This window comes from Cervus canadensis, chromosome 6 (assembly GCF_019320065.1).
Source record: "Cervus canadensis isolate Bull #8, Minnesota chromosome 6, ASM1932006v1, whole genome shotgun sequence".
Lineage (NCBI taxonomy): Eukaryota > Metazoa > Chordata > Mammalia > Artiodactyla > Cervidae > Cervus > Cervus canadensis.
This window is the reverse complement of record NC_057391.1, coordinates 1,556,593-1,570,799: the sequence shown is the minus strand read 5'-3', so window position 1 is coordinate 1,570,799 and position 14,207 is coordinate 1,556,593. Positions and strand designations below refer to the sequence as shown.

At 39.9% G+C, this 14,207-nt stretch overlaps 1 protein-coding gene across 1 annotated transcript; it reads right to left on the bottom strand.

Moving 5' to 3' along the window:
- Positions 1-977: 977 nt before the first annotated feature.
- On the bottom strand, positions 978-13,463 carry LOC122442946 (bcl-2-binding component 3, isoforms 3/4-like). Its single transcript, XM_043470624.1, has 2 exons — positions 10,499-13,463; positions 978-8,004 (listed from the first exon to the last, which is right to left on the bottom strand). Exons 1-2 carry the CDS (start codon positions 10,539-10,541, stop codon positions 7,604-7,606), a joined length of 444 nt encoding a protein of 147 aa, XP_043326559.1. The 5' UTR covers positions 10,542-13,463; the 3' UTR covers positions 978-7,603.
- Positions 13,464-14,207: the final 744 nt, after the last annotated feature.

Sequence of the window (14,207 nt, the reverse complement as noted above, 5' to 3'; positions counted from 1 at the left end):
AAGCAGGACCCTCTGGGGCCCTCCCAAGTATAAAAGTTCCTCTGTGTCCCCTGTCTGTCATTTGTAGAACAAGGCTTTAGTCTTCAAGGCCTTCCCAGATTTCCAGAAAGCCGACTCAAGTAACTACTAATTGGGTAAGTGAGGGAATGCAGAAACAAAGGAAAAGCAGTTAAATAAGAAAATTAATGACACTAGTTCCTCCTCAAAGGATATATGTAACAGTTTAATGCATATCTTTTAATCATTCTGCAAGAACCAAGACCTCCACCCAGGGATTGGATGGTGACTAGAGGCTGAACACAAGCACACAGATCTCAGACTGGTTGGAATTAGAAGGCTGATTAAGATTCCTGAATCACCGCTCTGTCAGGCTGCCACCAGCCGATCAGAAGAAAGTCCTGCCTCCTTGCAACCCTCACCCCAAATGTTGCCTTTAAAAATCCTCTCTGAAAACCATTGAGAAGTTTTGGTCCTTTAAGTGTGAGCCACCTGTATACTCCTTACTTGGTACCTGCAAAAAACCTCTAATTTCCTCCATTACAACCTGGTATCAGTAGATTACTTCTGCTGTGAGGTGAGCAAGCAGACACAAGCTTGTTTTAGTAACATAATCATAATTTTTTCATTTTCCACTGGTTTAATTAATGGAGATTTTGTTTCATGAAAATCTTTGTTCAGAAGAAAGAAAATTTAGGGAGATATCATTCATACTTTTTAAATTTGTTGCTGTTTTTTTAATTTTAAAAATGATCCTTTCAGGGGAAATTTTCTAATATATTAAAATCTAGTGACTCAAAAAATAAGATGAAAATAAAATATGAAAATTGAATTCACATTTTTTTTAATAAACTCTATTGCAGACAGAATTACTCCCTTATTTCTGATAACACTAAGTGAACATTTCTAGTACAGAAATTGGAAATGCTCAGCTTGAATAAAACATGAAAACTATTTAAAAATATCTAAGAATGTATTACACAGAAAGGGGGACAGATGAACGTTCAAAGTTGCTCACAATGAGAGCAGTTAGAATAAATGAGGCAGTTGCAAGGACTGAGATTTTTACTTAAGAATGAAGACTTGCCTCCACTCTGATACTCAAGGAGCTTCCTCAATGTTTCAATACCATCACTGTAGTTAGGAAAATATGCCCTAACAAAAAACTGACGGCCTGGGCTTCAGCATTCCCTCCTGGTGTTTTATGGACACTACACATGCAGCTTCATTCCTTCAGATCCTTGGTTACCCAGCTTCTCTCAGGGTTTGGGCAGCCACCAGCCCATACATCATACTTAGATGTACTGGGTTGACCAAAAAGTTCATTTGGGTTTTTTGGCCAGCTCCATAATTATGCTCCTTCTTTGCTCAACAGCAGAAGTCTCCTGCTGTGTCCAAAACAGCCATAACAATTTAGCAAGAGTCACAGGGCCCTTCACAACCTGCACACCACCATCAACCACTCCTCCATCCTGGTGGAAAAGTAAAGATTTTCATGAAAAACAAGTCAATTTTTAAAAAATTCATTGTTATTTAGAAAAAAACATTTTGATGGACTCATAGGAATGACTTGTTATAGATGTTATAGATAGAAATGTTATAGATAGAAAATGTTATAGATAGAAAATGCATCCAGATAGTATAAAGGAATTTAATAAAGTTTCCCCCAAGGTTTTTATAGTCAAGTTAGAGAAATGTGAATCAGAACTAGGACATTTAGGATAATCTATAACTAGAAAAGTGACATCAGAGACTAATTAATGGATGATTGCTAGCCTTATAAAGAGATTTCCAGTGGTAGAACACAGAATGTTGCTTGTCCAATGACATGTTTAAAAATATGGAACTCTTGTTCATCACATCTACAGACCATGGTGCTGAGAAGGGAAGCAAATACAGTGAATGGCAGAAATAAGAGGCAAAAAGCTAGAAGGCCAGAATGCTGGATGGAACAAAAGAAGATGAAATTCAACCAATTCAAAAACCAAACTGCAAAAGTACAAGACAGTGAGACAGTGATATTACAGAACCATTTGTAGAAAAGGCATAAATATTTTACTCAACTGCAAACGTAATATAAGTCAACATGTGACTCTCCCTCCGAAAAGAAACTAATATGACCTTGAGTTGTATTAATAGACATACAGTAGCTATATAAAGGAGATAAATGTTCCTCTGTTCTCTACAACCTAAATGCAAAGGTACTGGTGATGTTTAGCCTGAAGAAAGAAGGTAGATTGATTGCTCTCTTTAAATATTTAAAGGGGTGTCCTGTAGAAGCAGCCCTCAGAAGTTTGACATACAATGGGTAAAATATATGAGGAGATAAATTTGGATCTTCTTCCTAAGAGTGAAAATATCCATGGGAAGGAATAAGGTCTCTATTACCAGACTGGACCAGTTTTATACATGCTGTAGGTTGGATTCAAGTTCTGGAGAAGTGACTGGAGTGAATGAGACAGTTCAAAATATCTACTTCATTCACTAGAGGGTCATTGTGTAAAGCTGGTGGTGGATTGGACAGAGTGGGGATTAGTGAAGGAAAGTTGCTCCATACTGAAAAAGCATGAGGCAAAACTCCTGCTGTCTCTCATTAAAGTTTTACTAAAGATGAATTGCACTTCCACATTCATTAGGAACAAAGCCTAATAGAATTACAGAGAAAATTCTCTTTCCATTTTACGTTTTGTAAAAACTTCAAATTGTTTCCTCTTTCTAAACCTGATCTTCAAAATCTCTTTTCTAAACTGTGCACAATGTAGATTTGTTAGGCGTTTTCCAGGAGTAATTTTTCAACTGTAATAAGTGAAGCCCAACAACAAACTGTAGAATAAATCTGCTACTTGGAGTTAAAATTTTCAGTTCTAAATTTTTGTTTTAGTTTCTTTTGTGTTCCCAAGATATCAAGTAAAATAAACCTATCTTTCGGCACACATGGGTCTCCTTACATTAATGTCAAAATGATGGTTTCAGTCTTTTAGTTCTCAACATCAGTGACAAGCATTTGGCCAACATTCCTTTGGGATTTACCTGTGCTGGTTTTGTATCAACATTCCATAGACATGCTCATTCTCTCTGGCTCCAAGGGACTTCCTGGTCTCTAGTATGCATTTAATTTCTATTCCCACCACTTCTTCATGGCATTTCTTCAAGGCAGTAAATACATCTAGAAGTCTTGCTGGCCAGATCTCTTATAGCTTCATTTGCCTGCGTTTCCTTTCTCTTGAGCTTATAGCTCTCAAATTTAGAATGCTTCAAAATTACCTGTATAGCTAGTTAAAAAATATGGAGCCCAAGATCTCATCCTCAGGTGTTCTCATTTCATAGCTGCCTTGAGACGAGTATGACCGTTCTAACAAATTCCACTTACCCTATGAAGGTGTTTTTTTTTTTTTTTTTAATTTTTTTAATACAGAAGATCAACAGATTACACATTGAGAAATATTCTCCCAAGGATTCTAAATGGAAATGAAGCAATATACTATGTGGTATTTTTCTCATCAGGCCTGAGAAAATTTGTCGATGATCTACATTTTAACAATGACTGGTTAACACATGTCTCCCTCACCCACAAAGAGATAGCAGTAAATGTAGTTTCAAGAATATCTCCTATTTAAATGGTGATCTGCATGGAGCTTGTTAGAAATACCTCACCCCGCACCCACTGAATCAGAACCTGCACTCCAATAGGATATCCAGGTGATTTATATCAACACTAAGATTTGAGAAACAACTGTGCTACAGAACATGAAAAAATGACAAGCAACATACACAGGCCATCATACCAGGATTAGATTCAGCTTCAAATACCAGACACTCAAAAATAATAGTAGCTTAAACAAGAAAGCTTGTTTCTCTCACACATAAACGTCCACCTGCAGGTGTATTAGGGCAGATACTATAACTTCCTTCTCTGTGGTCCTCAGGGATCCAGGTTCCTCCTTGACCAAGCTATTGTGTTTTGTCATGGAAAAGGCACACTGCACAACTCTAGGATACCATTCACATAATATTCAAAACTGATTTGTTAATTTATTATGACAGTTTTCCTGCATCTGGCAATAAAGGACTTACAGAATGGATGCTTTTTTCTAAATCACAGAAACTTGCTTTTATGGGTTGATGGCAGAACAGTCTAGTTTTCTGCTCATTATCCCTTCATCCTCCTACTAAGTTAGCTTTCCAGAAGTCACACTCACTTTTCAAGCAGAATCCTAGACGAAGGGGCAAGAAGTATGCACCAGTTATCTAGTCCTGCTAAATTTACCTGGTGCTGCTAAAATCTTAGCATACATCCTATTGACCAGACCTGGTACCAGAGATACACATAGTTGCAAAGGAAGCTGGAATATGTAGCCTTTATTTTGGGCAGCCGTATGTCCAGCTCAAAAGTCTATTATGATGAAAAACAGGAATAACACTATGGTAAAGAACTAGAAATCATATATTTGGGAACAAAGCCAAGTAATTATGAGATTTCTACAGCAAAATAATCTGCCTTTTCAGAACCTGTTCCACTCAACCAGACGGTTCTACTTCAAAGTTAAGTCTCTCTAAACTGCCACATTTGCTATAATCAACCTCATAGCAACATCTGACTATGTCTCAATTTTCTTTCCTTTGTCCTGGAGGGGCAGTGATAGGAAAGTGGTTAGGAGTGAGGCTAGAGAAAAGAGCAGAAAAACGCAGGTACCTGTACTGAGGTATAGAGGAGACAATGTTCAAAAGAAAGAAGTTGTCATCAAAGAAAAACTAACAAACAAGGTGACCTAATACTGACTCTTAGGGAGTTAAGCCAAAGTATCTTCAATCCTTTGTGTTCAAAGCAAGGATTGTCCTAAAGGCAGGAGAGGTCGAGTATACTGAAGTGGAGGAGTCACCACTCTGGGGAGCAAGGTTAGCTCCAAAATTTGTGGAACCCAGTGCAAAATAAAGATGCAGGGTCCCTTGTTCAATAAGAAGGAAGAAACTGTAAAGTTACTAAAATATAAAGCTATTTCCTTTAAAAATATATTATTTATAAACATAATAAGGATATAGTAATAGATGAGTAACAACATTAACTTACAAATGATACAAAAATTATATTTTGGTACATAATTTTATAATACTATTTTATTAATGTAATATCTTGATTGATTACAAGATTTGCTGGATCAGTTTTCTGCAAACTTATTTATCAGGTCATTAGAATACTTTATTTTTAATTGATACAATTTAAAGTCACATAAAGTGTTCCTGGCAAGTAAAAGATGACAAATCACTTTTTTCAACATTTAATTGTGAGAAGGATCTCTCAGCTCACATCACTGTTATTAGAGCTATTAAGAGCTATTAGACTGTGTCAAAATTGGGATAAAAAAATTGTTTTGAAATGTAAAGGTTAGTACATCTAGAGCCAATAGTTCTTGCAGAAGAAAACCTTTAAAAGATTTAATTTCAGGGCTTCCCCGGTGGCTCAGTGGCAAAGAATCTGCCTGCCAGAGCAGGAGACAGAGGTTCAGTCCCTGGTCCGAGATGACCCGACCACCGCAGAGTAACTAAGCCCAGGCACCATGACTATTGAGACTGCGCTTTAGCCCGGGAGTGACCCGGGAACCCACGGGAGCTCTCGGGCCCATGCTCCACAACAAAAGCAGCCACCCCAATGAGAAGCCCAGCACCACAACCAGAGAGCAGGCTGAGCAGCAACAAAGACCCAGCGCAGCCAAAAATAAACACACTTAAAAAAACTGAAGTATCTTCTAAACATGACCATTTTGGCCTGAACCATTCCGTCCCTCACCTCCTTCTCTCCATCACCAATCCAGGGGACAAGTACAGGCATGTGTAAGGCTTAGAGGTGTTTGAATAAATTCATATCAACAATCATTTACAAAAAACAAGCATTCCTATGAATTTCTACACAAAGTGTACAAAATGTGCTAATTTTACTACTTGGTCATACACTGGCAACCTCTTTAACATCTAGAGACTAGAGGTCACAAAATTAGGACTCATTTGTCCATGATATACACTAGATACACAGCAAAACAAAATGCACATAACATACAAAAAATGGTTTCATCTGAAAATGCCCAGGGAGAAACAACTTGCGTATTACCTTTTGTAATTCTTACCCTCCCACCTCCTTCAAACCACTGCACAAGTGAAGACAACAGTATACTGCTCACAGAGCTGGTTTAACATTTAACATTCCCAAAGACAGTACTTCCTATGAATTTGAGCAAAAAGATAAATACAAAGTGATATTTTACTACCTCTACATTTAACATACGTGGGGCACTTCCAAACATCTAGGTGGATTAGATGTTTTAAATAAGGACTTAATTTGTCCACTATATACAGAGCAGTCTTGAATAAACTGCCACATGTAACAGTTATAATCTGAAATTGTCTTCAAAATATGAGTTTTCTAGCCTAAGACCCTTCCCTTCTCTCCCCTCTCCACCATACCCAGGGGGCTATAATGCTCAAATTTTCAGAAGACAATCTTTCCTAGAAACTTTTAACACAAAATGTACAAAATGTATTGTTTACTAATTCTATTTTTGTCATACACTGCCAACCTCTTTAACATCTAGAAAGACTAGATGTTGTAAATTAGGATTCATTTGTCCATTATATACACTATATATACAGCAAAGTGAAACAAAATGCAGGAACAGAAAAGACAACGGTTAACCTTGCCTCACCATAAAAACACCAGCACAGAGGTCGGCACTTCCCTCTCCTCTCCCCCACCACCCGGGACCCCCAACCAGTGCACAAAACACGTGGTCTGGCCAACCCCCCGCCCCCCAACATTTCATATTAGTTTTAAAAAGGTATTTACAAAATGTCTTTTTACTATCTCGACTTTTAACACATATCAGGCACTTCAGAACATCTAGAAAGATATTTCAAAAAAGTACTTATTGTCAACTATATATACAGTAGTGAGGAATGAAATGCACACACAAAACAATGGTTGTATGAAAACGTCTTCGGAGTATGACCAGTCTGTCATAGAACTTTGTCTTCTTCCTCCTCAAAGTCTTCCATTCCATGTCCTCCAACCCCCTGAACGGGGGACCTCGGTGGCTCTGGAAGTTGCTTCTAGAGGTAATCAAACAACTCCATTTCGTTTCTTTTCTATAGTTTTTGTTTTGTTTTGTTTTAAACAAATGGGTATTTACAAGACGTGATTTTTCTAACTATTTTATCATACGTCGGCAACCGCTTTACATCTAGGAGGCCTAGATGCAACGAAAGTTTTCTTCTGAAAGGCTGGGGTGGCGGGGGAGTTGGGGGCAGCTTTTCCGTATTATATACACAGGCCTTCTGGCGGCGGCCGGGAAATCCTGCCGCTGGGCCATGGGCACCTTCTGCTGGCCGCAGGGGAACGTTACTCTGCCGCTTCCGTCTTCTGACATCACGGTCACCGTCCGATGGCCCGCTAACGCTCCGCTTGTCATGGACCGCGGCTCCGCTCACCTCGCGGGCCCGCTAAGGCCGTTGTCCCTCACTGTCCGGACGAGGTGAGGTCTCGCCCAACCGGGACGCGGCGGTCACCTCAGGCCGCGGATCCGCGCGGCCCCAAGGCCTAAGGGTGGGCGCGCCGGCGTCACCATCCTTCCCGGGCCCGGGGTCCAACGGGCCTCCGCGGAGTCAGAGAGGCCGCCATTCTTCTAGTCCCGCCACGCCCGACGCCCGGCGGCGCCACGTTCTCGGAGGCCGGGAGGAGGCTTCGCCCGAGCCCAAGCCCTGCCGCGCAGCGTGAAGAGGCCCAGCGGTCGGCAGGATCCGGGCTCAGAGGGCCCGCCGCCATTAGGTCGCGGCGCTGGGGGTGGGGCGGGGAGAGGTTCGCGGCCGCTTCGGGTCCTGGGCGGCCTTGGCGAGCGCGCAGCAGAGCACACCCGAGACTGGCCCGGGGCCCCGGTTCACCGACCGACCAGAGGCCGGAGGGCCTGCAGGGCCCCGGGGTAGAAGGCCCCGGTCCGCTTCTGGCGGCGCTCTCTGCCGGGCCTAAACAAACACATTTTTAAAAGATACATTTTTCAAAAAGGCAAACACAATAAAAAATAAAAAGAGAGAGAAAGATTTAATTCTTCATGCAAATCAGTTTTATGCATCTCAGTTTAATTAGAAACATAAATTAGTGCAACGGCATTTAAGTATTTCCTCTAAGAGTTCCGGAAATGGAGGTTGTACAAGAAACCAAAAATGGTTTTGAATTTGCAAATAATTCAGAATACTTGCTTATAGACCCTATCATATTTTCAATTAAAAGGAAAAGTCAATCTTAGACTTGTCATCCTTTTTAGTAATTGGTTCATCTGATGCTACATATGAAAACAATGTTCTTTTCCATCCACTGGGGCAATCATTAAAATTAATTTGTATTTCTAAGCCTGTAGCTGTTTGCAATGTTGTAGCAGCTTTTAAACCCATGGATTCTAAACTCTTTGAAAAAAATGATAGTAATTCCCTATTACGCTTTATTGCAAGGTGCATGTGTACACTTTGATTTTGTAAGTATTAGCAAAATGTACCTAAGTGCTGGCAGTGCTTGTATCAGCATTCCATCCAGAGGATTAATACTTACGCTAAAGCCCTAGGGATGAGCTCCTAAGCCAGGTTCCGGCCCAGTCTCAGTACTGCAGCCTTCCCAAAGCTGCGCTGCTGGCTGTCACCACCAGTCTAGACCAGGTCCTAGTCTCAGTGGCCCACTCCAGGTCTCACATCATCCTGTACTGGCCCAGCAATGAGAGTGCACACAGAGCAACACTCAGTCTGTATGCCCCAGGGTACAACACTGCTTTAAAATTTTTATACATTATATTTCACTTAAAGTTATTATAAAATATTGGCTATATTCCTTGTGCCATACAATACATTCTTACAGCTATTTATTCACTCCTGGGACAGTCCAGGATGCTGTGAGACCTGGAGTGGGCTGCTGGGGCCATGACCTGGTCTAGATTGGTGATGGCAGCCAGTTTATTTATTTTATACTTAGAAGTTTGTACATTATTTTATACATAGAAGTTTTGTAAGTCACTTCCCTGGTGACTTAGATGGTAAAGAGTCAGCCTGCAATGCAGAAGACCCGAGTTCCATCCCTGGGTCAGGAAGATCCCCTGGAGAAGGGAACGGCAAACCACTCCAGTATTCTTGCTTGGAGAATCCCATGGACCAAGGAACGTGGTGGGCTATAGTCCATGGGTTCGCAAAGACCTGGACAAGACTGAGCAACTAACACTTTCACCATTCACTTTGGAAGTTTGTACACTTTAATCTTCAAAACCTATCTTGTACCTTCCCACTGTCTCTGTACCCACTGGCAACCATTAGTTGGTTCTGTTTATCTATAAGTTTATTTCTGCTTTGTTATATTCATTCGTTTTATTTTTTAGATTCCACATATAAGTGATAACACACAGTATTTGTCTTTCTCTCACTTATTTCACTAAGCACAATATCCTCCAGGTCCATCTGTGTTTTTGAAAAGTTTCTTTTTAGCTGAGTAGTATTCGTGTGTGTATGTGTGTGTGTGTAAAAAGACCAATCTTCTTACCACTTTATCTTTTGATGGACACCTAGGTTGCTTCCATGTCTTGGCAATTGTACATAATGCTGCTACAAACACTGGGGTGCATGTATCTTTTCAAGTTAGTGTTTTTGTTTTCTTTGGATCGATATCCAGGAGTTGAATTGCTGGATCACATGGTAGTTCCACTTTTAGTTTTCTGAGGAACTTCCATACTCTTTCCCGTAGTGGTTATGCCAATGTACATCCCCACTGACAGTGTAACAGGGTTGTCTTTTCTCCACATTCTTGCTAGCATTTTTATTTGTGATCTTTTTGATGATAGCCATTCTTATAGGTGTGAGATAGTATCTCATTGTGATTTTTTATTTGCCTTTCTCTGATGATTCGCGATGTTGAACATCTTTCATTTCTTTGCACAAGCCTAAAGCAACCTCCTGAGTTTTGAATCTTCCATTTGCATTTAACAAAAAAGGCAAACTTGTAAGTTATTGAGTGTACATTTACTTTTAATTTCTCCTTTTTTCTATTCATGTTATCAGGTTTAATGCTATTTATCCGCACTTAATTTGTAATAAAGCAAATTGTTTCTGAAATGCTTTCCCAGATCACATGCACCTATATTAATATATGTACACACTCTATTTCAGTTCTCTATCACTGAACATTTTCCCCATGCTCTGAGTATTGTCTACACAGGCTCTAAACCAACAAGAATTGAGACACATACTGACATACTTTGCTGGTGGCTCAGTGGTAAAAGAATTCACTTCAGCAATGCAGAAAACATAGGTTCGATTCCTGGGTGGGAAAGATCTCTTGGAGAAGGAAATGGCAACCCACTCCAACATTCTTGCCTGGGAAGTCTTATGGACAGAGGAGTCTGGTGGGTTACAGTCCATGGGGTCCCAAGAGTTGGACCGACATGATTTAGTGACTAAACAACTGACATACTGAAAAAACCCTTACCTGAGTCTGTTGCTTGCTTTCCTATAGCTAGTACGTTCTGCATGGCTTCCTCTTTCTGCAGTCTTTATATCCACCAATTATTTTGGGTCTGGTCAAGATTTTTATTCTTATTGGCTCACAAAATGTTTGAAAGTGATAGAGTTGGACTTCACCAAGGACAGCGAGGAAAGTATGTTGGATGCTGTATTTATACAAGTTGTAAGGCAGCAGATGTTACCCTCAAAGAAATAGATGTGGAAACATAGGATGAAGCTAGGCAGACAATTCAGGGATTGGTGGAAATACAGAGACATTAAGAATGGCAATATAAATATCTCTGTGGTTTGGGATAATTGATCTGTCATTGTTGAAAAAAACACATCAAAGAAAACAGGCCCAGAAGCAGTCTTGACTTCATTTTAAGAGAATGGAGAAAGTATTGTCAACATAAAATGCTGGAACTCATAGTGTTGACAGCCGTGTTACACAGCCTTATGTGACATTGCAAGCAGTCCTATTTCCCAAAACACATCCTCCTCGCTAAGCAGTGTGTGCTTACATCACACAGTAGTATCTTTATATAAAGCACATTACTGTAAGAACTATGGCTATTTAATGTAATCTAATAGTAAAATAATCATACTCAGCAAACATGAGTTCATTATATTTAAGTTCATTTTCCACTTAAATTGTATTTTCAAAATTATCATAGAACTATAAAACAACAGTTGGCAACATTATTTTTATCAAAATCAAGCACATATAATGTTTAAGGCACTGGAGAGACACAAAGGTAGGTTATATTGTCTCAGGTCTCAAGGAGTTTAAAATCCAGTTTGAGGAAAAATATCAGTGAGCATTTAATGAGAAAAAAGTGTCGATAATACAATGGATGGCCAGGTAACTAGGAAAAGATATATACGGCAAGTGGAACTTGAGCTGGATGCTAGTAAGGATTGAACCTCATAAAAGGAGAGACTGGGGAAGGTCTCTGTGCAGAGTGTGAAGGCAGAAACATAAAGTTCAGGCAGTTGAGTGAAGAGCCTCCAGTCACGGAAGGGTTCACACGGGATAGTCGTGAGGATTACAATAGTCAGAAATTGCCTGGCTGCATATGACAGAAACTCAAACTAGTTGAACCAAAAAGAGGAAATCAGGATTGCAGGGTGTCTTAACACAATTCAAGAACAGAAGTCTGGCAGAGAACCTGAGGACACCTGGAACCAAGGACTCTCGTCTGTGTTCTTCTGGGCTCGTGTTTCATCTTCTACGTGATAAGAAATGTGGATGCCAACACTCTCTCAGTACACATCTCACAGCCTCAGCGATGCGGAATGAGAGAGGGAGAATGGTCTTTGTTCCCGTCTCTAAAATTCCTGAGAAAGACATTCACTGGCTAGGGTACGGCATCAGGAGATCTGGAAGCCTAACGATTAAGGTAAGGAAAGGAAGGTGGTTTAATAAAGTGTTTGAAAAGGAACATGGTTACACTATAAACATATACATGTTACATATAGAAATAGTATCCATAAACATAGGCATTCATGCCAAAAACCAAAAATACCACATTTTGTGTTCCTTAACTTGGAATTAGTTAACTTGGAAATGCTTAAAAACTCACATCAAAATGCTAGCCTAAGACAGGCTTGATTCATTCCTGTTATTCTTTCCTAAAACACTTAATATCACCTGTAATTATTAGAATGAAATGCAATTATCTTTAGGACTCACTGCTGCTTTGTATTCTGTGCCAGTGTTTCATCAAAGCCACATCCCATCCTCTTGCTTTTCTGTCTTTGTTTAAGTTAGGCAGCATATAGACTGTTTTACAAATTAAGCTGCTCTTTCTTCAAGGTGAAACCTTTTTATAATGATAATTGAGGGGAACTGAGCTACCCTCAAAATGTAGATTAACTATGTTACATCATGATTTTATGGTACATAGTATGTTTTGAGGTCTAAGAATTTACTAATTTCATATAATAAACTGTATTATAAGGAATCATTACTGCCTTCATGCAGAAAAGACTGAATAATAGCTTCTGAGTTAAATAGGTGCTCGGAATATTTCAGTGCTATAGTGAAAAGTGTTAGAAGCATGATAGAAAAACTGGTATTTGTTTTATGGCATTCTTGACACTTTAAGAAATGTAGATTCTAGTCCTATTGAAACAATTTCCACGTCTATGTCTGACATGTTTATATTTCCAGAGCTGTAAAGAAGAATGCCTTCCAGAATACATTCTTACAGATCCTCAACAGAATTTCCCCTCCCCTCTCTTTTTTGCCACTTTATTTTTTTAATTGAAGGATAACTGCTTTACATAATTTTGTGATTTTCTGTCATACATCAACAAGAATCAGCCACTCTCCCCTTTCCCTGCATTTTCATGGACATGCATTTCCCAGGTGGCTTAGTGGTAAAGAATCTGACTGCCAATGCAGGAGATAAGGGTTCTATCCCTGGTCTGATAAGATTCTCTTGAGAAGGGAATGGCAACCCACTCCAATATTCTTGCCTGGGAAATCCCACTGACAGAGGAGCCTGGCGGGCTACAGTTCATGGGCTCGCAAAGAGTCGGACACGACTGGGTAATTGAGCACGCACGCATATGCGCGTACACACACACACACACACACACATGTCATAGTCTCTCATACTAAATTACATAATATATTTCACTATTACTAGTTCTTTGCACTAGGGAGCACTCAGTAAAAATATGTGACTTGTTTTGGAAAGCAAAACAAAAAAAGAAAAAGAAATGTAGATTCGACATCAAGTTTTCCCTTTGGAATAACTTTTTTCCTGCCTCATTACTCTGTGCTGCACCCCAGTGCCGTCTACTCAGGTCTGTTCTACCATATACCAGCAGGGGAGCAATATGTGCCACCCTAAAATGCATCTCTTTGGCACAAGGATTAATTTAGGTTGATTTTTTTTAATATTTATTTATTTTATTTATTCATCTCGGCTGCCTCGGGCGTTAGTTGTGGCACAGGGGCTTAGTTGCTCTGCAGCATGTGGGATCTTAGTTCGCAGATGAGGGATTGAATCTGCATCCCTTGTATTGCAAGGTGGATTCTTAACCACGGACCACCAGGGAAGTCCCTAGGTTGATTATTTTTAAGAAGCTGAAGACTCAGGAAGTGTTTCTTTTCACCTTCATCCTAACTGCCCAAAAGAATGTAGACAGAGGACCTGTTCCAGGAAGGGAGCTGTCACCACAGATCACTATAGTTTGAATGTGATAGACAGGGAGGAATCCAGCAAAATATGTTTGTTAAAATTCATCTCTGTGCTTCATGTGTCTACATATGTGGCCCAGAAAACACTTGTTTACCAAATATTGGCTTTTCATATCCATGTGAATTGCCTTCCTCCCCTTTGAAAGTCTCAAACCACTACTCCCAATATCCTCTTTTATCTTTGGCTGAAGACTGTATTTAAGCTCAGGGTTTCGGCCATCTCGGTGAGTCACTTCTTGTTTCTGGGCCTCTCCCATGTATACATGTTATTAAACTTCTGCTTGACTTTCTCCTGCTAATCTGTCTCATGACAATTCCTAGGATGAAAATTTCTTCCTCCTCAACATATCTCAAGGCCAGGGCTCAGCCTCCACTGGGGCAAAAATGTCTTTCTATTCTAGCACCTAAAACGGTGACAGGACCATTGGCATTCAGTCAATATTGAATAAATGAATGAATTACATCAAAGGTTTTGAATTCA

What these genes read in the sequence shown, in the direction of transcription:
- LOC122442946 (XM_043470624.1), bottom strand. Translation starts at nt 10,541, where the DNA reads ATGCAGAACGTACTAGCTATAGGAAAGCAAGCAACAGACTCAG. An exon ending in AAAGCAAGCAACAGACTCAG is followed by an intron (nt 8,005 to 10,498) that starts GTAAGGGTTTTT and finishes GTGTTTGTTTAG; the next exon opens with GCCCGGCAGAGAGCGCCGCC.